General features: G+C 38.0%; 1 protein-coding gene across 3 annotated transcripts in view; it reads right to left on the bottom strand.

The window, feature by feature from the left end:
• Window positions 1-22,645, bottom strand: part of FEZ2 (fasciculation and elongation protein zeta 2) — a 32,051-nt gene extending 9,406 nt beyond the window's left edge. The window contains exons 1-8 of one of the 3 annotated variants that reach the window (XM_082757368.1): window positions 22,306-22,644; window positions 20,726-20,834; window positions 17,854-17,970; window positions 15,973-16,117; window positions 12,276-12,544; window positions 9,334-9,414; window positions 4,358-4,433; window positions 1,051-1,116 (exon numbers count right to left, since the gene is read on the bottom strand). In XM_082757368.1, the coding sequence (XP_082613494.1) occupies window positions 1,051-1,116; window positions 4,358-4,433; window positions 9,334-9,414; window positions 12,276-12,544; window positions 15,973-16,117; window positions 17,854-17,970; window positions 20,726-20,834; window positions 22,306-22,553 (1,111 nt within the window). In that variant the 5' untranslated portion in view covers window positions 22,554-22,644. Of the gene's footprint in view, window positions 1-1,050; window positions 1,117-4,357; window positions 4,434-9,333; window positions 9,415-9,541; window positions 10,133-12,275; window positions 12,545-15,972; window positions 16,118-17,853; window positions 17,971-20,725; window positions 20,835-22,305 lie in introns of those variants that run through there. The other 2 variants (XM_082757369.1, XM_082757370.1) reach the window with 2 other exon arrangements.
• Window positions 22,646-25,973: the final 3,328 nt, after the last annotated feature.

The following is a 25,973-nucleotide window of genomic DNA, read 5'->3' as shown; positions in this document are numbered from 1 at the left end:
AACACAAAGTCTGTGGAAGCTTCTAGAATACTGTGTGGCTCCCCTTCCAGTTTTTCTGAAGCAACTGCACACTAAATTTCATCCATAACTTTAACCTGAAAGTATTTTCAAATCTCTTTGAGATGTGTGGTTACCATCTTTGTAAGAAATAGAAAAACCTTTTAAAAGACACACGGGAGAAATCAAGTCAAATTTTTATATTTGAAAAAAATAGCAAGACTTGGAAAGCATGACACCAAAAGAGAAGAAAAACTTTGCAATGTATGAACTTGAAGTAAAACATTATATATGCTTGGGTGGCAAATAAAATGGCATCCATCATTCCTTCAGCACAGCTGTTTGTTTAGATCTTGGGAGTTTGATGCATATTTAAACACTAAAGAAGATGGGACCACATACATGCCAATGATTAAATAAGAACGTAAACATTTTTAAGATCTTGGCAAAAAATCTCAGAAAAGCGTTTAACGACCTGGAAACTACCTGGAACAACTCCTTAGAGCTAAAGCAAGCAATGATTTTCAATGTCTGGTATTCCGTTAATAAAAACAATGCAATGGAGGCTGTAAAATAATCCATTACTACACAAACTTTAAATAAACGTTAAATAAAAGGTGAAGAAGTATAAACACATAACTGTAAGAAATAAAATAATATTGATCAGAAGGTAACACTTTTTTAAACAAAGGTATAAGCACTTAATTTAGCAAATGCAGTATGATACATAGTTTGAGTTCACATTCTGTATCACACAGGTTTTTAACTACACCCATTTAAGTTTCTAAGCCATACTACTCTGCTCTTGCTGATGTCATTCAGCTATTGAACATACATCACATGCTTTGCTATACTGTATTATCATGAACAAAAGAAACACTTTTTATTTATGAACTCACCAGCCCCTGACATAATGAGAGCCTTGTGTGATAAAGGAGCAACATAATTCACGATTGCTGCACAACTGTTCTTTTCAACTGCACCTTGTATGTTGAGTAAGTTCATTTAAAAAAAAAAAAAAAAAAAAAAAACTTTGCTAGGAAGCGTACTCACCCTTTAAAATATAGTCTGTTAACAAGCCTGGCACTTTCTCACTATCCTCTTTCATGGCATGAAGGACTGAAGAATGAAAATAAAACAAACAAAGAACATTTCAGATATTTAGTCATAAATTAAAGACAACACTCCTCAAAAAAACAGTGAAGATGTTTCTACTACTCTAACAGGTATTACATATTACACTAGGAAGAAAACCCTCCACCTTTCACTTGTGTAATTCTCACTGAACTCCACAATAAATGAATACTAGAGACCCATTTTACATGGTTAATTTATTACAATGTCATCAGTCATAACAACAAAAAAGCACACCCCCATGAAAAATGTTGCCTAAATAAAATCACCATATTCAAAACCGAAATATACTAACAATACTGGAGGGCTGGAGATCTTAGGTTAAAAAAGCATGCTTCGTTACTTAATTTCTCCTTTTATTCTTCACCTGGAATCATGCAGTAATGCCATTATTCTGGAGAAACACTGCTGTAAATGACTGGCTGAAAATGCTCCCCCTCCAAAACAGTGAACATTAACAGCTGAAACCTTGAAAAATCATAAATAAGACTGAATTTGAAGATTTTTGAGATTGATAACAAATTTAAATTATACATCCTTGTGTATTTCTGAAGAAATAAAAGTGTTTGTAGTAAATCACAGGGAAGGGCACAGTCTCTAATCAAAATGTTCCACAAAGAATCAAATCTCAAAGAGAACCTGTTGGAATGATAATCTAAAGGATGAAAAGAAGGAACAAGTTTTATGACAGGTGTATATTTGTGCTAAGTCATATAATACTCACATGTAGTTAGGTATCTAGTATGTTTAGCCTAAGCTGCCTTCTTAAAACCCTCATCTCCTCCAAAATAGCAAGAAGGAAACTGTTTTCTAAGCTTTCACTCTGAATTGCAGCTGAGTTAGATATCTGAAGCAGATTACACAAATACTCTCCTAGATGACGAGGAGTTTGTTCCACAGACCTTTCCTGATCTTTTCAAAGACTTAAAAGAAACTAATTCTGAATGTGAGCTTCCTGCCCAAGGTTGTATCTGCGTAACATGAGGAAAATCAGAATATTTAGGGCTATATGTGTTAGAGTGACTCATGGCTTTGCCTACTTTTTAGAGCTGTTCTTTTTTTCCAGGAATTTAGTAGATGTGCACTGCAAACAAACACTGTCTTAGTTAAGTAATAAAAATGTTTAGAAGACATTGGGTTCTTTTTTACCAAAAAGGATGCTGCATTTACCTCAGAGAATTCCCAATACCTTCAAAGTATTCTTATTCTGAAGCTTTTAAAGCTCTTGCCCACTCAAAGTTTACAAATACTTTCTCCAATAGCTGCTTATTAGCTACAAACAGTAACTTTCAGAAAATTACTGCAAAGACTACGCTGAAGACTTAAGTAGCCCTCAGATATTTAGGCATCAAGAGACTCTTAAAGACTACACTAAACAGCTTCCTGGTAGACAACAGAAATTTAGCTGCCTGTTACAGGTTTGAAGGCTCAGGGAAGGATCTCATCAGTGTATTTAAAACCCTGAAGGGAGCATGCAAATTGGATGCAGCTGGGCTCTTTTCAGTGGTGCCCATGGACAGGACAAGAGGCAATGGGCACACAATGGAGCACAGGAAGTGCCACCTAAATGCCAGGAAATGCTTCTCTACTGTGCCAGTAACAGAGCAATGGCATGGGTTGCCCAGGGAGGTTGCAGGGTCTCCCTCTTTGGGGATCTTCAAAAGCCACCTGGATGTGGTTCTAGGCAACCTGCTCTAGGTGGCCCTGCTTGAGCAGGGGGTCCCGAGCTCTCCTCCAACCTCAGCCATTCAGTAATTTCTCTCATTTAAGTTTAATACCAATCACTGTATTCAATTAGAAGATTCAATTTTTATGTACTACATCTCTACGTAGTATATAAGTATGTAAGAATGTCAGGAATTTTTTTTACTGCTGGCTTATGGTACAAAATTTAAAAATTAAAACGGCACAAAATTAAGCAACTTGACACTTCTAAGCTTGTCTGCTACTCCATAATCAAAAGCAATGACAATTCTTTAAGTGCTCTTCACACGATTGAAAGAACCAGAGCACAGAATTATCCTGAATAGCAGAATTTCATAAGCTCCAAATTCTTCGTGTGAGACTGAACTCCAAATATAACGAGTGTTTTATTCCAACTTTTATGATGAAGCAAAACATGATTGTTTATAACTACAGAATAAGACAAAGCTTTGGACAACGCTTTCCAATATTTATTCTCTCTTTCCAGGAAATGAACAACCAGTTTCTCACTATTCTTCATCCACCTATGCAGCTGAAAAGTAGCTTGAGAAGTCATTAGATTCAAAGCCCTGCAGTGTGATATGCTCAACCTTTGGGCAACCTGACTTTGTGAAATAAGTCCCTGCCTACAGACAGGTGGTTGGACTAGCTGATCCTAGTCCTTTCCAACCCAAACCATCCTGTGCTTCTATCAAATATATCAGGACATTTTACCATCTGTTTTTAAACTGTTCCTATAAACTTTAAATGAAGTAGATGCCATTGATTCCCAGAGAAGGTCTGCTGCATTTCATCATTTCAATAATATATATATATATATATATATATATATATATATATATTTAAAGAAACAAACTTAATTTTCATTTAAATTAGAGTAAAACACAGATGATTTAGAACTGATAATTAAATTTGAGAATATGGCCTAAAAAAGATGGGAAGAGAGGTCTACTTAGAACACTGTTAACTCAGGCTTGGTTTACACTTCCTAATTACTAACGTTTATTAACCAATCTTCACTCCCCCCTCAAATCACCAACAGAGAGTAGCAGGCTATCTTGAAGGCAATCAATTACAATTAAACTATTAATCGTAAGTGTTCCAGCATTCAAATTTTTCTTTAAAATTCACTACAGTAACCTCAGCAAGTTGAAACAAAAAGGGGTATTTCAGATTCTATATGGTAGCAGAAAGACATCACTGTTAATTCCATGACATATGGTGAAGTATTTCCATAAGGCTCCATCTGTGGAAATAATACGCAAACCTTTCCTTTCTGATACATGCAAGTTTTTAAGCCTTCAGGGTTTCAGAAAATTGCTAGAAAAGCAATATTCTATGAAGGCTCAGAAGACCTCAGAAGATGAGGAAAAACTGGCCAAAATGCATGGTTAAAAATCATGCAAATTTACATAAATGCCATAGGGAGAGAGGGAAAGAAATAACTGATTCACTGGTTGAAGTAACCACGGTTCGAAATAAAAGGAAGATAACATCAGTGAGGGGAATTTCATATGCTCACTTTTGGTTAATGTTTGAAGATCTTCAACAGATGGGGGTCCATTCTTCTTCTCATATGGAATGACGGTCGTTAAATACTATCAAATGAAAAACAGAGTTACTTGAAAGTCCTTTAATGCTATTTCTGTTACTTGACTTTTGTGAATGCTGTAGCTATTAAAATTGCTAGCCGCAAATAAAAGCTTTTCAAAAGATCATATTTCACAAATGATTCTACCTCTCATACCCCAAAGCTATTATCACAGAAGCCAAACTTTTTTTTCCAAATTACATAAACATCGCTTTAAAACCCCTGCAGCTAAACACTAAACAAGCAAAAAAAAAAAAAAATCCAACAAACAAAAAAGCTGTATATAATATCCACTGGGTTTCTTCCTCTGAACCTAGAGCACAGCAATAGTGAAACATAATAGCAAACATCTCTCCTCTCTGCTTTCAAGAAGTCAACCCCATGTCCTTCATATATTTAAAGCACTTCTTACATTGAAACAAAAGCTGGAAGAACAACTACCTCAGCCCTTCCCCTCAAACAACACTACAAAATGCAGATGGATAATTTTCACAAACCATTGTATAATATAAGCAAGTAACACCAGTCATATCAAAAATCAGAAAGTAGTTCTTCCCAGTAACTACATTTAAAAACAATTAAAACAAAAATAAATATTTCCAGGTAAATATTTATGTTGCCTTCAAATCACTTGCAAAACTGATAGCCATCAGCTTTCCATCAGCTTTTTAAAGGATTCCAGAGCACAACTGATGGAGGCTGCAGGGGATACATGAAATAAGGTGTTCAAGTTTGTTCAAGCGTGTTAACAAGTATTTGAAAAACTCTTCAAACTCAGCATATGCTGTGTTTGAATAGTCTCAGAAGAGCCAAGGGATTTTCCCAGTGACCGTTTAAATCTAAGTACATGAAACACTCCCAGGATCTTGAACGTTCCCAGCTCTGAGGTTGATCTGTCCTCTGCACAAAGTAAAATAGTCTACACTACAGTTAGGTGAAAATGAACAGACACTTTTCACCTTCAGACCTTATATACTTCCAACCAAAAGGAATAGAGCAAGCCTAATTAAACACGAGAGCCTGTAATTTGGATTTTTATTTCAACTCTCAGTTTTACTAGTAAAGTATGTTAGCAGATAATATTAACCCAACTCCACATTTCTTCTGTTTACTCTTTATTGAAATCTTTCATTCTCATCAGCTTTTCAACAAATATAATTCATATTTTTTTCAGGAATTTTGTATCTGGAGTACAATCAAGACTTCCTTTGAAATCCTTGAAGTAACCCTGTTGCTCTAAGACTTTTATTAACTGAATTTAGAATACATCCTACTATGTAGCCTATATGAATGTATATTCTTGAAGAGGTCTGCATTTTAAGAGTAGTGAAAGCACTGGAATTTTTCCTAATGAAAAAGCTTCCTGAAATCTCCCTCAGATCAATTTTTAAGAATTTAATTGGAAGCTTTTTCTGGGTTAACAGATACATCATAGTGGATATAACAAGCTTTAATTTCATTCAGTTTGAGAGATGTGATTCTCCATGTAACAGTGACAAAATACATTGTATACCAGGTCTCCTGTAGCAGCAGCAGCACTTCAGCAAGAGTCGAATGTAACTCGGACTTTGGAGAAGAGGTTTACTTTGCAGAAGGACTGTTTATGTTGCCAAACCCAGCTACAACCATTGCTATTTTTACAGTGAGATCAGGCACCTCATGTCCAAGCATATCCTTTGCCTAAAAGCTGGACAGACTCACTCCTGTGTAACACTGTATGGGCTGTGCTGACACCTCACCAAAAACTTCATGCAAACACAGAGCACTTTACTCCTTCCCTACTACTTTAGCATTTTCTCACATCCACCTTGCACAACAGAGGAAAGTATGCAATGTTTCCAAAGTAACCATCCAAGAGACAATTTTCAGTTTTTATTCCATCAGATGTAAACAGGTATCATTAGAGACCTGCATTATTCCTAAAAGTAAGAAAATCAATAGCTAAATATCAGGCTGTTAAATCTGCATACGACAGAGATGAAAGTAGATACATCAACTCAGAAATCAGATCTCAGGCTGTCATTTCCAGCCTTCAGAATAAAGCAGTGTTCTACCCTTTACCTACACAGCAAATTACTGCAACATGTTTCACTGGACCAAATACACAGCCCGTTCTCCTTCCCCTGTAAACTCTAGCTACCAATTTTCCTTTACAATGAAGAAATCAATGATTACATAATTTGCTTCCTATTTTCCCCAAATCACCTTGTTTTTCTCACCAGTACTTTCCTGCTGTCTTTATGACAGCACTATTAAAATCCATTCATTGAATTGCTGTGTGAAGGATGACATATTTTGAAAAGGAAAAAACAATGTCTCAAGTATAGCTTACTGACATGTCCAAGTGTTAAATCTACTGTGACCTGTACATTTTTGACACAGATTTGACAATATGATAAGCAGCAATCCCCACTGTAATCCGTAACCACACATAAAAAAATGTTCAAAATGCCTAAAAAATGAAATGAAGATGACTAGCCTGAAATTCCTTCTGGAGATATGATCACAGAAAGAACTGCCAACATTTTGATGCTTTTTATGCAGTATTTTTTTCCTTCTCCAACTGCACTATCAGATGGGAACTGGTGGTTCTCACTGGAAGTTTCTCTTTAAACTCTACCATCGGTAAAGACGCTGAAAAATTCTAAGTCATTTTTTCTCAGGTCTCAAAAACAAAAAGAAGAAAATATTAAAGTTTTTAAAAAGGAAAGTACCTGCCTTACCTGCCTACCTGTCAGAGTAGTACTACCCAGAAAATACTAAAGGTGGCAAAATGACTGAAGAGAGCTCTGAAATAACTGAACGTGTCAGGAGCTTTACGCTGTGATTGAATGGGTAGGAACTTCTACCTTGTAAGGTGTACAAGAAATTGTCTGTCCTTATGTTTTTCATTCAACACAACTCCAGATAACTCCTCCCAGCTGGCAGAAAACACCTGAACTTGAGTTTATAATGAAAACCCTGAAAAACCACTCAAATGTTCTGAGATCTGCACTAAACAGAATTAGATTAAACTCAGCCATTATTGGGCATATGATAATACTTTTTCTTCTTTCTAATTTGCTGCAGTAAGAAAAAGACACCAGCATTTTAAAAGCAGGGCTGCAGTTTGGTAAGATGACAAAGGAAAAACAAACAAGTGAAAAAACGGTAGGTATTACAAGCACAGGAGCTGCAGGCAAAGTTTCATAGCATTACCTAGAAAGCATTTACAGAAAAAGCTCTCTCAATTAACAGACTTTAAACAAATGCCATAATAAAAATGGGCTTCCAGGACTAAATCAGGGAAGAGCTAGTATCACACTTTCCTACCATTCTCCACTGTTTTTCATTTTAAGCTCTTGTTAATTTCCATGATTGGCTTTAGGATGAGGGAAATGAAAACAAAATATATCCCAGCTAACAAGGCTATAGTATAAGATAAATCAGGGGAAAAGCACAATCATTGTGATGAACATTATTAGTAAGTTAACTGGAAGTGTTAACCCATTAGTGACATTGTAAATAAATGAGTAAGATACTTATGCTTAGAAAGTTAGGAGGCAATCAAAGAGAAAAAGGTGAGTAAGTCTGAGAATCAAGAGAGGGACTAGCACAGCTGCATATGTTCACTTTAGGAAAATATATTATATTTAAATAGCTAAAATTCTGCTCTTCACCTGTATCTTTATTAGTAATGGTAAAGACAGCAATAATAGCAAAAAATAAAAATAAAACCAGCACAGCTATAATGTGACCAGAATTGAGATAATGTAAAGTGACAAAAATTCTATTGGGTTAGTCCTATGCATGTGTTCAAGATACTCAAAGCAGATGATAAATAGCTCCATCTATGTATGCATTCATGATCTCTTATATATATACATCTTGCTAGAGAAAGAGGTTAAATCCATGATTTAATCTCATGATTCAGGAATGACTTTAGAGCTGTCTAACCTCCTGAACCTATCTGCAAGATACGCCAGCCTTCCAGACAAAGGCTTAATCAGCCACAACTCCTAAGCTACTGGTCAGTTTGTTGCCTGAATGGACTTTGGACTTCTCATGAAGAAGAAAAAAAAAAAAAAAAAAAATCTCACTTACCCCTCTTACACAATTACACAAACCATAACAAGTAGGGTATGCATTAAATAACGCAAAATATCAGCATTTCATAACTTGTGCTAAATACAAAAATGTTATGGTTTTGTAATATAGTTAAGTATTATTACGGAATAAATAATAAAAATCTTAGTATTTAGGTGTATGTAACATCTACAGTGATGCCCACTGAAGCTGGGTTGCTGTGCTGTACACTTCAACATTGAAATAGTCATTGAAAATTTGCCTTTGGCTGATGTGCTTTTATATCAGTAATCTGCATTGCATACATTTAACATCATGCAGTGAAAAGCATGCTGCTTTTAACATCATGCAGTTTTCAATGGCAAAAGGACATACAATATAGTTTGTGCATTTTGCAGATGTTACTCTGTTTTTAAACATACCAACTCTGAACATTAGAAGAAAAAACCAATTTTTATTCCATTGTAGACGTTACCAAAGTCCTTAATGCTTAAGGCTGAAATGGTGTTTCTAACTTGGTATATATTCTTTTACTGGATATTAGAATTTTACAGACATGCAATAAATCTGAAATACGTGTTATGCCAAAACAGACTTTTTGTCTGGTGTAACAAATATGGGTTAATATTTCAGTGCATCAGGACTGAACTGTCTCAAACTGTTGAGGAAAGGAGAGACTGTTGGCTGATCAGAGTCCTGAGGCAGGGAAAGACTACGATGCCAACGTTTTTACCCTATTTCCTCTGTCTTGGCTTTCATCTTCAACTACTGGCAATTTTCAAGATCTCTGCTCCTACCAAAAGTGCAGGCAAAGAATAAGGAAATAGAGGATAGCCCAGCACCTGTTTCTCTCCACCCGAGTTTCCAAACGTGTGGCGGAAGCCATTCTGTATGACATTTGAGATCCCTTCCATGCTGAAGCGCTAAAGGTAGTGAAAACATGGCAGAGAGAAAAAAAAAAAAAAAAAAAAAAGGGACAGAGAAAAGTTCAGAAGACTATTAATCAGCATTTATCAAGACTGTAACAGTAAGACAAATGACAAAGACAAGCTCTAAGGTGTATTTCAGCACATTTTTGATTTTTCATTCATCCACTAAGTTTTTATTAATAAAAAGCAAACCTTACAGTATCAGCTATAATGTACATCCACATAAAAACATTAATTACATTTAAACAAATCCTCACACTGCAGACTTTTTCTTTAGATTTGAGACTTGTGTTTTAAGGTTCGTTGTTTCGTTTTTAAATGTACAAAGCAATATTTTTTCAACTTCAGTTCATGGCACAATCTCCTTTATTTTTGTGTTTGAGCGATATACTTCTAAAACTACTGATACCATGATACCTTTTTTTTTTTTTTTTTTTTTGAGATTTTAAGCACCTATCAGAAATATTGTTCAGAGGCAATCATTTCAGTTTCTACCTCTTTAAAACATTTTATGCCTTCATGCTTCCTTTTCCACAACTGAAGCAACAATTATTTGTCAATTGTATTCCCCATTTTTTGTCATATGATAAAATGTACACAATTGGTTCAGAAAAAATATTAATTTCGAGCTCCATTACATAGAATCCAATTGAAGGAAAATTGATATTCAATCCAACCACATTTTTCCTCTTGCACTTTGTGATTCTTTTTCCTTGAAGAAGAAAAGCAAAAAAAGAACAACTTTAATGTTTGAAGTTAAATATAACATTCAGCAACTGGCAAGAATATAAAAAGAAGAAACTGCCAAGCTGTTGACAGAGAGCAGTATGATGTGCACACTTCAGCACACTGAATGTGTATCTTTATAAAGAGGGGGAATAAAATGTGCTGGAATACCATATTCATTTGCTTTCTAAAGCACAATGAGGTCAGTAAATAAAGACACAGATGTTACCAAACCTATCTTAACTCTTCCAAGATATCCTGCTTAAAGTAATTGGTATCTTCAAGACCTGAGTATTTTTAATTACTCCCAAGCTTGCCCTTGTGAAATAAGCCAAAGTTTTGGAAGTAGAGATTGGAAATTGAGAAAGCAATTTACCCAAATCCTGTATCAAAAATAACAAACTTTAACCTGTATTTATTAAAATCTAACTAGAGTATCTACAGAAGAACTGATTTTCTCAGAAAATAGTAATTTAATCCTATTCCCAAGTACTGTATTTAAATGAGACTTTATTATAGTTTTAGTGAATATATTATTTTATTCACCAAAACTCTTCTTCGCAAGGTCATCTGAACATACAATTACTTGTACGTGTATTCTTTGCACTTTAAAAAAATGTTGAAGGAAAGAACCTTGCACCTTTGCTTCTGGATGAAGGTTCCCAAATCTACTTAATAATAGTGGAAGCTGCTTTCAAAAGAACCACACATGCTAAGCCTTATTACAGTCTTATTTGGCAGCTAGTTTGTTCAACCCATCTCAGGAAGCAATTGGACACGTACATCTTGAAGCAGCTAAACTTGAGAGTGTCTTGTATTGGGACCATATGCATTTATATTTGAAAGCATCATTCAAGACTCTAAACTTGAAACTAAGGTAATAAATCACTTGACTCAAGTTTCAAAACCAAGTACTTTTCTTTCTAGTTAGAATAACTTCGCTGTATACACAAAGGATATGAGTTTGGATTAGAGTCGGTAGATTTTTCAAATTTACATAAAATGCTCCTAATAGAAGTGATAAAGATTAGCAGAATTCCACCTGCAGATACGAGTGTATCAACTAAATATTTTAATTTAGTAAACATTGCCTAGATCTTAATGTTTAATAAAGTCTGTCCACATTATCTTTCCCTTTCCACAATTTAAAAAAAATAAATACAAAGAGATCTTCCAGTTCAAGACCAGAATGAACATCAGGACTGTTTTCTGTCAGGACCCGTCTTTCAGACAAGATCAGAATTATCTTTGGGTTACATTGCAGTTATCTTATTCTCATAAGTTTAGAAATGAATTCTGAAGAAGAATGTTTCATTACAGATGTTTATCACTTAAGTTTGGAAAAGAAACTTCTGAAGCAAAACTGAAGCATTCTTTCTGGGATTAAGCCAAGATCCCCAAAACATTAAGCATGCTTTCCATATCCTATAGGAGATGCTTAGAAATTCTAACAACATCATCCCATGTAAAATTACACTGGACAGATAAGACAGACAAAATTGCATTGACAAGATAATGACCTAATTTCTCATTCTCTACCTCCTATTACTCAAACTCAGTTTGAAAGACGTTTTTGCTTTTGTTGCTATGTTCTGCAAAGAACAAACCAAATTACTTCCTCCATGTACATCTGCATTAAATGTTGGCCTCACGCTGTCTCTCATTGGAGACAACTTTACCACGGGGTTCAGAGGTACAGGGTAAGACTTATTTTTCTAGCCCCAAATTAACATGATTAATAAATATCTGAGCAGCTACAATAACAATACTGATTGTCCTACAAGCCTAATAGTGGTACACGTCTTAAAATTTACCCTAAACCCAAACAGATTAATAAATTTACTTAGTCTGATAATAGAACACAAAGCAGAACATCAAAAGACAATATTTTTTACAAGAAGTGCATTTTGATTCCAGGTGAATTTGCAAACATCAAAATTCCTTTTCTGAGTATGAGAAGAGTATAGTATATTAATGCCTCATACAAACTTGAGGAAAAAAATATCTGTCTGTGAATGAATGAAAGGAAGGTATACCAGCTACCTTGTTCTAATCTAGGACTATTACTTTTCCATAAGGAAAAACAAAAGTTATTTTGAATGTACAAGCAGTTATAAAAATATTCTTACTGTTCCAGGCATATGACCTCTTTCTTGTTTCCCATTCTGGGGGCTACCATTTTTCAGCTTCTTTTTCTTCTTTGCCGTCTCTTTGTGCTCTCTCTGTTTATTTTGTACTTCGATGAGGACAGAAATGAAGCTGTTTTTCACTTCTTTCTCAAACTCCAGCTCATCTCGTAGTGCCAACTGCTGTACCAGTTCCTCAGAATAATCCTTAATAGCAGTCTCAATTTCTTCTAGCAGTTCGTTTAACTCAGCAACAGACAATCTTTTTACTCCTATAAATAGTTCGTATAAAAAGCAATCTGTCAAGATTTTAAGCATATGAATATATTCAGGAATTGCATGAAAAAAGCACTCTGAAATTTTTCTAAACAAAAAATTCAGTTCTAAAGCTACATAGAATAAAACAATATTCCTAAGGGAATAAACTTATCACACAGGAAACTGGATTAGCAATAAGGTTTTTTTAAACTTTCTGTGTATTTCTGAGAAATTAGAGACAATCTGCAAATAGAAAGGGAATGCCATAGTTAAGGAAGCTGAAGTAAGCACTAAACTTACAATACTAATATCTTTGTTATTATTTTGCATTGGCACTCACTGTTCAAAATAAAAGATCTCCATATTTTCCTACAAAACAATCAACAGTTTGACACTGCTGGAATCCTTGGATACAATAATACAGAAACTGTGAACACTCCGTGAGGGAATCTTCTTAGAGATATTGGTAAGGTGTGCAAACATATTAATATAAGATCAAACTTTTACAGTAAGCTCTTTAAATGCCTTTAGCATTAAAAAACAAAACAAGAAACCTCCAAGTTTCCTTTGTCTGGGGATTGTAATCAAAAGCATGGCCTCTTATCACCTGAAACAGGGGGCCTAGAGGCTGATAAGCTCATTTCAAGCAAAAATAAGTACTCGTAGTTCTGAGAAAGCATGGGTCTGCATTGATCAAAGATATACCAGAAGCCTGTAAAATGATGGTTTAGAAACAAAACAAACCCTCCGGATTTGCATTTTAAAGATACCATTTAGTAACACACTATAGACAGTGAATTAGGACCATGAAGAATCTTCTGAGGCTTGCTTGGGTACTCGCTCCTTCAATTACATATGGTGTACATAGGGAACTGTTAAGTTCCAGATGCTATGTCAAAGGACATCATTGGCATTTGAACAACAGATAGTCCTGGTTACACTGGAGAGTACAATCTAAAGATACTGCATAAGTGTTTGTGATTATTTTGGTTATGTTCAAATTTTATGTTCAAAAAAACTGTTGTAAGGAAAAGTGCTCATGGGCAAGTATTAAAAAATACAGATAAGCCCAGGGAACTACAATAAAATAGAGCTCTCAGAGAAAAAACAAAACAAAACAAAAAAACATACATTAAAAAAGGTAGTAGGTGAAGTGTTTCTCTCTTAAATTACAGTGGGGAAAACTAATTGGAGAAAGACCTCCTTTTCCCTTACCAGAGAAGCGACGAAACCTGTTAGGGCAATTCTCCGGCAATGAGACATTTTTTGGGGGGGGTAGCTTAAGGCCTTAAACTCTATAAACTAGAATACTGTGACAGTACAGTATGCTAAAGGCTCTAAGTTTCAAGTAGTTTGAACTGTCCACCACCTACACTGTTGCTTAAACCATTCTAAGCATGCAGTGTGCGGGTGATAAGTCTCTGTGCCAAACAGCATCTCAGCTGTGTTCACAGTCATTGCATACCACAGTAGGTCTTAGCACAGCGCTAACTTTTTGCAAAGTCAACTATGCTTGTCAGGACTTGCAAATAACATCAACTCAAACGTAAGGAGGAGAAAAGGTAAATACAGGATTATCTGGTGTATGGGGGTGCAAGGGACATAATAGGCCCTACAGCATGCGAAACAGAAAAAAAAAAAACATAACTAAATGTAATATGCATTCCATACAGAGGACAGACTTAAAAAAATATTGGTTGCACCACTGTTTTATTTTATGAAAAAAGAACAGTGAGAGCACCAGTGAGTCCCAACACTTAAGAACCAGCTTCACAGCCAGAAAACAATTGTTCAAAACCCAAAAGAGAGGGACATTTTACTCAACCGCAATCTTGACTTAAAATTGATCAGTTGTCATGATCAAAGGCTACAGAGGTGCTACACAGAAACTAGTCACCTGATACGGGTGAGTGAAAACAGAGTAATTCAAATTCAGTAGACCACCTGGATTAAATCTTAGATTTGTAAACTAGGGGACTAATCTGTGTAACCAGATCATTACATTCTATTTTTGGACTGTCTTAATACAAGTATTTCCCCAAAAAAAGAGCAAATACAAACTTTGATTTCTTTCTTTTTGTCCTAAAGAATAACACCTCTGACTTGTCCTACAAAGGACATACTCAGTTTCCAGGAAAAACCTGCAAGAAATTTGGAGATATGCAGACTAATTCTAAAGTGGCTTTGCACATAAAAAAAGGTAGCAAGAGCTTTCCATAAAACAATGATCTGAGAGATGTGTAAGCAGATTCTGAGAAATTGGTGAAGCAAAGTTAAATTATCTGCCAAAGTAACTCAAGGAATTATTTGGTCAAGGCTGACCTTTAATCCATAAAGATGCAACAGAGAAGATGAGCTCCTGAGGCAAAGCAAAATAAATACAATATGGAATACAAAGCAAGCTTGATTAACTCCAAACCTAAGGACATATGGAACTGTCAGAAGAGCAGGAAGCCCTGCTGAGCAAGATACACTTTGCTTTCACATTCGTGAAATTTATGTGTTAAGACAGCTAAGAGACCAACCATGAAAATGGAATCTCCTCCATAAATCTGAAATGTAGCAGAAACTGTAAGTCATGTCACAGAAGGTCAGCCAGTTTTCTGAATCATCTGTAGAATTTATACTGCTGACCCAGACTACAGGAAAGAAAGCAGCAAACTTGTAAAAGGTCACAAAGTAGTAGGACGTGCTAGCAGATGCGTTCCTATCACCTTCTAAAATAGATTTTGACAAATAAGCAGATGAAACAAATTTCCATCATGAAATTGATTAATCACAGGTTTCTTTTGCAAACAAATACAAATTTTACACTTAAGCTACATATGTAATTACTTATTTTATAAAAGGAAGAGCAGATTATTTCCTCTGTGTAGAAGATGACACAAAGTTTTTTAATTCTTAAGTTTTCTGAAGGGGAATGGAAAGGGTGGAGAGAGAAATGGTCATGGCTTTAGGTAGGAAGAAAACTAGGGTTTCTTCATTTCAGTGTTACTGTGTATCAAGGTAAGTTGCAGTGACTGAAACAGTACCAAAGAAATACCATTTTCTTTTACCTACCACATAGCTTTCAGGAGCTTTAGCTTATCTCCTTAAACACCAATAGCACAGTGGCTTCAAGAAAGCATTTCGCTTTAGAATATAATTTATTAAAGTTTAATAAAAATAATAGGCTTCTCACATTATCTATGAAAGGCCCTCACCACAGTGAATCAAGCTTCAGTCCATTATAGATGTTAAAGTTTTATTTTTATTCTAAATTATGAGAAGTCTTCTGTTTACGTTCTAATTCTAGTTTCTCCTTTTAGAAGAATTTAAACATTTTGAAAACATTGTTGGATGCAGAAATTTCATAAGAATGAGTCACTATAGGTCAAGTACATAGCAATCTTACCCATTAAAGTATTTTCAATAGACAAAATACTAAATAAATATCACTTACTCTCTTCATAGCTGTTGTTTGTACTGGATCTTTTGAGTGTCTGAATTTCCTGGGAAAGTAAGGAGAGACGATCAGATTGAGTGGGCGTTTCATCATCTTCTGGATCTGGTGATTCCTGCATCATTTCCTCTATTTCTTCAATGACCTTCAAAAAAGAAAATTCTTATGAAAATCTTCACTGCAAGAAGAGAAACAGCCTGCAATTTGAAGCAAATCTATTAAGAGCTTAAGTGTTTTTTTACTTTCAATTAGTATAGATGTTGCTGGACGAAACTCATACTGAGACTGGATTCAGAAGAACAAACAAAATTATACTGATATTTCCTCCTCGTTCTCCAAGGATATCTTTTCCCGGTGTGTTGGTGATCTCACTACAAGCAGTGTGTTGAAACCATACAACTATTTCCATATGAAGGTATACAGAGTTCTGCTTAAGAGAACTGAACTGGAATATGCAAGCTGGACTATCTCTCCAGAGCATTCAGTTGAAGGGAAAACAAAACAAAGTCAATTACATTTTTTTTCTCATACCCCCAAATTTCACTATACTTCTCTAAGCAAAAAACGGTTGTGTACTTCTATAGATACCTCTTTTACAGAAAATTCAGTACAAATGGAACAAAGATGACATTAAAAAACATCAAACAAAGCCATCTATTGCAAATGGAATTCTCTGTTCTCAGTTCTTTAAAGTCCGAATATTTTTCTCTCTATTTTTTCCAACATGACAAAATCTTCCTGCTAATCTGGTACTTAGATCAGAATGGAAGAGTTCCAAGATATGGCTATCAGAAGAAATAGTACTAATATTTCCTCAGGGCCATCCAAACTACATCCTCTTTATTATTTTTTTTCTTTATACTATATGGCATATTATTTGTTCATTCAGATCTGTATTAGTTTATTGTTCTCATAATTGTTTTACCATTAATACGAAATTGCTTCCAGACAAAATGAAAATGTCAGCCAGAACAAGTTCTGAATAACCTGATAATCTGCTGTGCTTATGTGAAGTTTTATGAACTGATCCATCATAACCTGAAGCTGATTCCCTTCCCTAGGGATAAGATCTGAGCCAGATAGAAAGTACAAGAACAGAAATCCTGCACATAAAGAACCTATGTTCATTTTTATACTGAGAAGTATGTCTACAGGCTAAATTATTAGCTGAGAATAACAGATCAAATTCTGCAAGTTTAATGGCTGTAGACATTGTTCAGATGCACTCTGCAGTAAAAGGGCAAAGACAGCTCAAGCAATCCCAGCTCTTGTACTCTGAGTATCCATGCTCACGAGAATTCAAAGATAACCACTAACAAGAACATACACTCTTGCATTTGCTTACTTAAGCAGGATTTTAGTGGACAGACATTAACCTCACTCAAAAGAGCAATTCTCTAGAGGGCTTAAATCTGTGGATTTGTAACAGAAGCCTTCAGTCACCAAATGCTTAGTAGGAAAAGTGTTGATCTGCTCTCACATTAGCCAAAAGCTTCAGAGAATTCTCAGTAACCGCAAAGCCATACGAGGATATGAATGTCCATGCTGTCAGGCTGGAAAACTACAAGCATTGCAACAATGCCACCATTCTGAAAATATTTTGTCTTCTTAATCCATAAATTTAATTTAGTAGTATTTCTGACTAATTAGTGATAAGAAGGGTATAAACACTTCAAAGACTCTGACTATCAACCTCACCTGAAGAACCAGAAGTTTTTCAAATCTGAATGATGTTAATGCTATCTCACACATTAGTACAACTCTAATAAAAGAACAATTAAGAAGCTTAGCTATTGTAAACAGCAAGGAAGAAGAAAAAAAGATAACTACAGATGAAAAGAAAGTACTACACGAACAACAGTGTCTTGCTGAACACTTTACCTGTTCTGCTGTGAATAGTGGTTCATCATTGATGCAGGAAACAATGATGGAATGCATATCCAACTGTTCCCTCAGCTCTTCGTCATCTGACAGATCAAGGTTTAAGTTATCATTTACCTAGAAAGCATGAAAATTTGTATTGTTATATAACCTAACACACATGCACGTTTATATGTATAAATATGTGTATACAAATTAAAAAAAGGGAATCTAATACTGAGTTTCACACAAACGGTACATATTCCCTGCCCATAGTAATGAAATCAACAATTCTTGCTGTCAAGTACCTGGAAACTGAAGTGCCTTAATAACTGAAATCAAAACTGTAAATGTAGAAAGTTAAAATAGCTGTCACTTTTGAACGATTTAAAAAAAAAAAAAAAAAACACTCTTAGCATTTAAAGATCTTGTACATGGTGACACACTTATATTTCCAGGGAAAGCTGTCAATCCAATGTAGGTATTTAAATCAGGCAGTTGTCTTAAATGAAGACACAGGTTTCAGTGTGGGGGAGGAAAGCTACATATAATATCTAATATTATACAAATCTGTTATTTTATGTGCTTTTATAGTTCTACTTTTCCACATAACGAAATACACTTTGTTGTTGTTTTAAAAATAGAACATGTTTATTTAAGTCTGTGCCTTAATCAATCAGGTATATTTTACTCTCCCACTGACATATTACAGCTTATTTACTAAGTGGTTTGCTTTTTCTGCACTTTATCTGTTACTGGATTCCAGCCAAACCAGCCTAGAAAAGCTAAAGTCATCTGAAAACACAAACTTTGTATTCCTTCAGATATCAGAAGGAAGTCAGATGTCCCAGATTCTGGACAAAATTGAAGAACAATGCAGTAACAGGGCTCCTCTAAGAATCTTTGTTCACCTAGCACGTGGATACATTTAAGTTTTGTCATTCTTTAACGTCTGCAGTGCTGACATGGTTAACAACTATGAGATAGTCAGCAAGGATAACAGCATAGCTAGAAGGAGGTCAGTTCCTCCTTCCTGCCTTCTCCAAAACAATACGGTGAGAGACTACCAGAATATATTCTGATAATATAGGCTAATAAACCTAAACCAGCCCAAGCTACAGCTGATACCCAAAGGACCATCCAGCCACTCTCTGTGCCTGTTTCTGCCCTCACGCTCCTACTCATTGTGCTGGCAGTAACATTTTTTGCAATCCAGGGGAAGATCTGCCTAAAAGTAATCTAACAGAAATATACCAAACAAGCAATTGCGCGATCCTGTTCCTTGTACTGCTGTACAAGACTTCCACCCAGCTGCTCCTTTCACTGTCAGAGCCATACAAAAATATTCACAGGTCTGTGATGTGAACCAACAAAGATCTGATGAATCAGCCTCATTCACCTGACATTTTTCTTCCTAGAACAGGAAGAGAAATACCTCAAGCACAAGTCCAATGGCATATTATTAGTTTCAAATGCATCAAGGAAACGTTGCTTAGCTGTTAGCATTCATTGTAAGGAAGTTAAAACAAGCTACTAGCTGGTCCATATGTGCTGTCATATATCCAGAAATACTGCTGAAGCAGACAAGTAGAAAAAAAAAAAGTGTGCTGAATGCTTCCAAACAGATGGGCTTTACACATCAAAAGACATGCCAGGTGGAGTGAAAGCTGAAAGAACTTGAGCTATATTTAATTCATAAACTAAAATTTCCTCTACTGGCAGCATACCTAAGATTCTTTCTAATTCATCAAACCAACTTTACATTCATGTAGTTCCATCATAATTTCCCACAAAACTTACAAGAAATATATTAAATATTTTATATTGTAACTAGTTTCTTATCAAGAAAGCCATGCAGTCTTTCAGTCACATAATACAATTACAGCACATGGGACTGCAGTTGTTTTTACTTCAAATGTAAGGATCTAATTATTCCGAAACCATTTAGACAATCTGAGCACTCTATTAATAAAAATTAGAACCACGAGTCGAAATCAAGGGATGATCATCAGACTCAGAGAAAGACAAAATGAGTTCCACATTGCCATCTTCCCCTGAAAAACCCCTAAGAGTCAGTTTTCTTCTGATATCCTTTTCACCAAAACAGCAACTACTGTGGATTTCTAACGGATTTCATAACTGTGGATTTCTAACGGATGGCAGAAATCAAAGCATTAATCTATTCTCACGTTAGACACCAAGGTATTTTTACAACATAATTCAGCTTCACCACTTTTAAAGATAAACAACTAATTTCCTCAGAAGACCTGAGATGAGAACTTTTCCTAGCTTTTCTTACCGAAGTGTTTTAATCCACTTTTAAGAAGATCAGAGGACAAACCCTTCTGTAAACATTGCTCTAGGTCTTCCTTCTCTAGAAAACTATTTCACTTGTTAAATTAAAAAATACAAAACAAAGCATTACACTTCAGTGACCCCTGGGTTATCTTTTCTGTTAAAGAATCTACTTCAGTCTCCACCTGACTGCAGAATGAGATCAGCTTTGAAAAAGTCCACAATGGATTTACTAAATCAGAATACTCCCTTTTTCTCCTCTCTTACACAGAACATTGTTCAAGATAAAACAGATAGGAAAAAGATTTGTACAATGAGAAAGCATTTCACATAAATGTTACCTCTAATGCTCTAATCTAATTAACATTGGCCTCTAATAAACGTCCATCTAACCCTGTATTACTACAAGCCAAACAGAAGCAAACATATACCAATGACTATCTTTTTATTATTTTTTAAAATCTCATGTCTAATGTCAAGCAAAATATTTTAAGCTATTTAATAGCAACACTCCCTAATACAAACGCTAATTGCTTTATTTTCCTGCTGAGTATAAAAGATCCAAGAAGTGGTATTTTTTACTGGTATCAGAACTTACCCCTTTTTCTGAAAGATTCAGTGTTGGCAAGTGCAAAGCTCTGGTGTGGGAAGATTTCCAGTCAACTGGCATTACGTTACCATAATTATCAGTCAAGGCATTCCAGATCCTGGAAAGAAGAATAAAAATGAAGATGCAGAACTTAAACAATAACTGATCAGCAGTAAGTGCATCTGTAATGATAATATATTTCAAGTAATGACTACTAAACATTAATCTGCAAGTTACTATTTTTTATCAAGCTCTGAAGTCAAGTGACAATGGTTTTCAATAAACCTCATTTATTTCTCATTTTAAATGCAAAATTTAAGCACAGGAGTAATATAAAGCAAGGTAACAAAGAGACGACCTCACTGCTAATTATATAACTATACTCAAAATCTTCCTAGGGAGCGGGCAAGCCCTCCCCTAATGAAATTTGATCTCAGCTATAAATTCTTTTCCTAGTATTGCTCTTGTTTTCCTCGCATTTTGCAATTTAAAATTAGGAACTAGCAGAGTAGCAACTAGCTGAATAGCAACATCTGAGCCAAACTTCTATTTTTATGGCCTGCTTTAGCTACTTTTATCATACTTTTTTTCCTCTCTCTGTTTATCACTGAATAATAAATATGCACAACTTATGCTAAAATTTTACAGCAATTTTATTTTATCTAGAAGTACTCTTGCTGTTCCCAGTCCATCACTCTTGTTCACAGTTGATCTTAATAATGTCTACAGTATACAATGGACTCTAGGCTTGCAAATGCAGTCCTGTTCTGGTACACCAGTTCAGATTCTGAAACTGAGCAGCCCCGTCAGGTCGTCTCAAGTCAACTAACAAACCCAGCCTCTAACCCTGGCAACAGCAACTTGCTGTTGATGCTTGTTTGGTGTGGTTGCCTAGCTAGGATCACAGAAGGTCAGAGGAATGCCTGAGCCAGAGACAGAAGGGCAGACAGAGCCTCCCGCTGTACCACATCTCTGATTCACAGCTCTGTGTACTTACCTCACTGTTTATACTAGACACCCAGTCATTTGCTGAGTGGCTTTTCCTTTTCTTGGAATGAGACATATAATTTAGTTACCTCAAAGTAACAGAAAAGCTGCAGTGTGACTGTATAATGAAGGCAAACAGCGTTCCTAATGATTCTATGATTGTATAATGAAGACAAGCTAACAGTGAAGTTTACTGTACGAGAGAATACAAATACTTGTAAAATAAAAACAGGAAGGCAGCAGAGGTCAGAAGTGGTCTATTGCTGAGGGGACACAGTAGTTATCACCGCCGCAACTCGGCGATCCCCTTCTCCACCAGCTTTCCATCCCTCCCCGGTTCATCCCCCAGTGGTGAAGCAGCGCAGCAGGCAGCCGAAGGCACAGCACCGCCAGCCACCCCGCCAGCCGGAGCGGTCCCCTCTGGGTCGAGGGGCACCCACCCAGGCGGCTGCAGGCCCCAAGGCCGGGCCCCGAGGCCAGGACGAGCCGCAGAGCGCCCTGCCCCGCCCCGCCCTGCCCCGCCGGCCCCACGTCCCCGCTGTCCCCTCAGGCCTCCCCGGGCACCGCGGCTCCCCTCTGTCCGTCCCCCCGCCCGCACTCACTCGTCGTCCTGCAGGGCGCTCTGCTCCGTGAGGGGCCGCAGCGGAACGCGGCTCTCGCTGCCGCCTCCGCCGCCTCCGCGGGCCTGCGGGGGCTGGAAGCAGAGGGACAGCCTCGCCCCCAGGTCCCCCCCGGCCCAGCCGCCTTTGTCGCGGCCGGCCTCGGCGGCGCCGCCAGCCTGCGGGGGCTGGAAGCCGGAGAAGTCCTGCCAGTCGCCCGGGTCCCGCTGCGAGGCCGCCGCCGCCGCCATCGCGGCACCTGGAGGCGTCCCCCTCGCCGGCTGCGCGCCCCCGGCCCCGCGCGCCCCCAGCCGTGCGCGCTCCCGGCGCCTCCCGCAGCTCCGGGGGCGGGAGGGGGAAGGAGGAGGAGGAGGCGCGTGACGGGACGGGGCTGCCCAACGGCCGCTCCCAGCGGCCGCGGGGGGCGGAGCGCGGCGCGCGCGAGGCGTTGGCGGCGGGAGGCGGTGTCGCGGGGCGGCGCTGGGGCCGCCCGTCAGCTCCGGCGCGGTGTCCGGGCTGCAGTCGAGGACCTTCGGCCCTGGCAGCCCGCCCTGAGGCGGTGTGGGGAGAGGGAACCGCCTCCAGGGCAGGTGGCGGCTCCTGCCGGTGCCAGTCTACGGGAGCGGAGGTGTTTTAAGGGACGCTGCCCTAATTTTGTGATAAAATAAAAATGGCCAGTCGCTGCGTAATTTCATCCTTGGGCTTTGGCTGTGTAGAATCACAGAGTCATTAAGGTTGGAAAAGAGCTCTAAGATCATCTGGTCCAACCATTGCCCTACTGCCACTATCACCCACTAAACTATGTCCCTAAGCACCAGGTCCAGCCTTTCCTTGAACACCCCCACCGCCAGGGATGGTGACACCACCACCTCCCTGGGCAACCCATTCCAATGCTTAACCATTCTTTCTGAGAAGAAATGTCTCCTCATTTCCAATCTGAACCTCCCCTGGTGCAGCTTGAGGCCATTGCCTCTAGTTCTATCGCTGGTTATCTTCAAGAGGCCAACCCCCTGTTCTCCACAACTAAGTGAGCATCTTTGACTTGCGCAAGCAAAGAGACAGCCACAGGAAAGCCCTGAGGCTGCAATAGGTCCTCATGAGGCAGCAAGTAGTGGCTGAGCACTGGGAACAGTGGGACCTAGTAACTGAGGCACAGGGTTGGTTTTTTTTTGTTTGTTTTTGTTTAAGCCTACTACTTTTATTTATTTATTTATTTATTTATTTATTTATTTATTTATTTATTTATTTATTTAAGTCTACTACTTTTATATTCCTCTGTAAGCTTTTGGTATCCCAAAATGTATTGTATTCAGTTCCAGGTTCCAGATCCCTCCCTACCAGATGGGTATTGAGTGGCTCAAACATATGCAGAGAAGACCAGTGAAACTGGTGAAGGGAGAAGAAAGCAAGACTTGTGAGGAAGGAGCAGCTGAGGGAACTGGGGCTGTTTAGTCTGGAGAGGAGAAGGCTGAGAGGAGACCTCATCACACTCTGGAACTGCCTGAAAGGAGCTTGCACAGAGGAGGGTGTTGGTGTCTTCTCCTAGGTGACAAGGGATGGGATGCGAGGAAGCAGCCTCCAGTCATGCCAGGGGAGGTTTAGATTGGATTTTGTGAAGAATTTATTCACAGAAAGGGTAGGATAGGCATCTGAACAGGCTCTCCAGTGACATGGTGATGTCCCAGCCCTGGAGGTATTCAAGAGCCATGGGGACATGACAGGGTTTGGTGATAGGACATGGTAGGTCCTATGGTTGGGCTAGATCTTGAAGGTCTTTTCCAACCTGGATGATTCAATGATTCTAAGTTTCTCTGCTAACCTTCCTTTGTTTTGAGCCTTAAGTTTTTCATTCTTCCCACCTGATGTTTGAAAAGAGACACAGCAGACAAAAAAAAATAATTCCCTGTTAAGCATTTTTGTGTCATTCAGGTAAAGACCTTTGTCTTATCCTGCTCATTTACAGCTTTTTCAACCTGTCAAGCCCTAGTCTGTATGGGCATTCCAAATAGAATCCTTTCTGATGCTGGTAGTAGGGCAAAGGAGGTCAGGACTACTTAGAGTGTTCAAATGTGGCTGCACCATCATTTTACACATTAGCATACAGTTGTTTCCTGTTCTGTTCACATGAAAAACCCAAATGTTTGTCAGTGACAGTCTTCCATAGACATATCAGGAAGGAACAAAAATGCTGGAACAGTTAACTAGAAAGGGAAATTACTGGAAATTTAGCAGATAGAAATGTAAAGCAATGCCCCAAAATAACAATCTGTCCTAGTCAAAATCATTTTGCAATAACTACTATTGCTTGGGCATTTGAGATTATTAAAGCTAGCTTTCTAAGAACATGGACTCATTTTCAAGTAGCAATCAAAACAGTAAATATGATGCTAGTTCTAGGGTGTACCACATTTAAACAATGAGGATTTTTTTCTGTTCTTTTGGCCTTGACATCAAAAAGGTAGAGTAAGAACTACAAACAATGGCAAGATTGGCCAAAAAGTCTGGAACAGCTCTTGGGCTTTTTAGAAAAAAAATGAAGATGCAGGTCGCTAAATTAATGGGTGGTATGTAAATGATGATCCACTGCTTCTTTGAATGCAGAAAGTAAAGGGTATGAAATAAAACCCTCAAGGGGGTAGGATCAAAGAAAGAAAAGGAGGCCATTCTTTCCACACAGGAAGTAGTTAAGCTGAAAAACTCCTTCTCTCAGAAAGATACATACCAGAACTTTACATCAGTTCTATTAACTTACAAATTAATTGAAGAAAAATAGAACAGAACAAAAAACCACAACATTATAGGCTAATAAGTAAATGAATAATATGTGAACCAGGAAGTCCTTGAAGTGCCAATTATGATTCCTGAGACCTTTTAATGACAGGACAAGGGGGAAATGGTTTTAAACTAAAAGAGGGAAGATTTAGATTGTGGGGTTAGGAGGAAATTCTTCACTCAGAGTGTGGTGAGGCTTTGGAACAAGTTGCCCAGAGCGGTTGTGGATCCCCCACCCCTGGAGCTTTCCACCAATCATAGAATCATTCAGGTTGGAAAAGAGCTCCAAGATCATCTGTCCAACCATCCCCCTACCACCACTATCACCCACTAACCCATGCCCCTAAGCACCAGGTCCAACCTTTCCTTAAACACCCTCAGGGACAGTCACTCCACCACCTCCCTGAGCAACCCGACCCAATGCCTGACTGCTCTTTCTGAGAAGACATGTCTCCTCATTTCCAACCTGAACCTTCCCTGGCGCAACTTGAGGCCATTCCCTCTAGTCCTATGAGAGTTATCTACGAGAAGAGGCCGACCCCCAGCTCCCCACACCTTCCTTTCAGGTAGTTGTAGAGAGCAATAAGGTCTCCCCTGAGCTCCTCTCTTCTCCAGACTAAACAACCCCAGTTCCCTCAGCTGCTCCTCATAGCACTTGTGTTTAAGACCCTTCACCAGCTTCGTAGCCCTTCTCTGGACACTCTCCAGAAGGCCTTGATGTCCTTCTCATGCTGAGGAGCCCAAAACTGAACACAGTACTTGAGGTGCAGCCTCACCAGAGCAGAGTACAAGGGGACAATCACCTCCCTAGTCCTGCAGACTACACTATTATTCAAGGCCAGGTTAGATGAGGCCTTGGGCAACCTGATCTAGTGGGAGGTGTCCCTGCCCATGGCAGG

The sequence above is a fragment of the Aythya marila genome (genome assembly GCF_965140915.1).
Source record: "Aythya marila genome assembly, chromosome: 3".
NCBI classification, from domain to species: Eukaryota; Metazoa; Chordata; class Aves; order Anseriformes; family Anatidae; genus Aythya; species Aythya marila.
The sequence above is the reverse complement of the archived record's forward strand: the minus strand, read 5'-3'. Positions and strand labels throughout refer to the sequence as shown.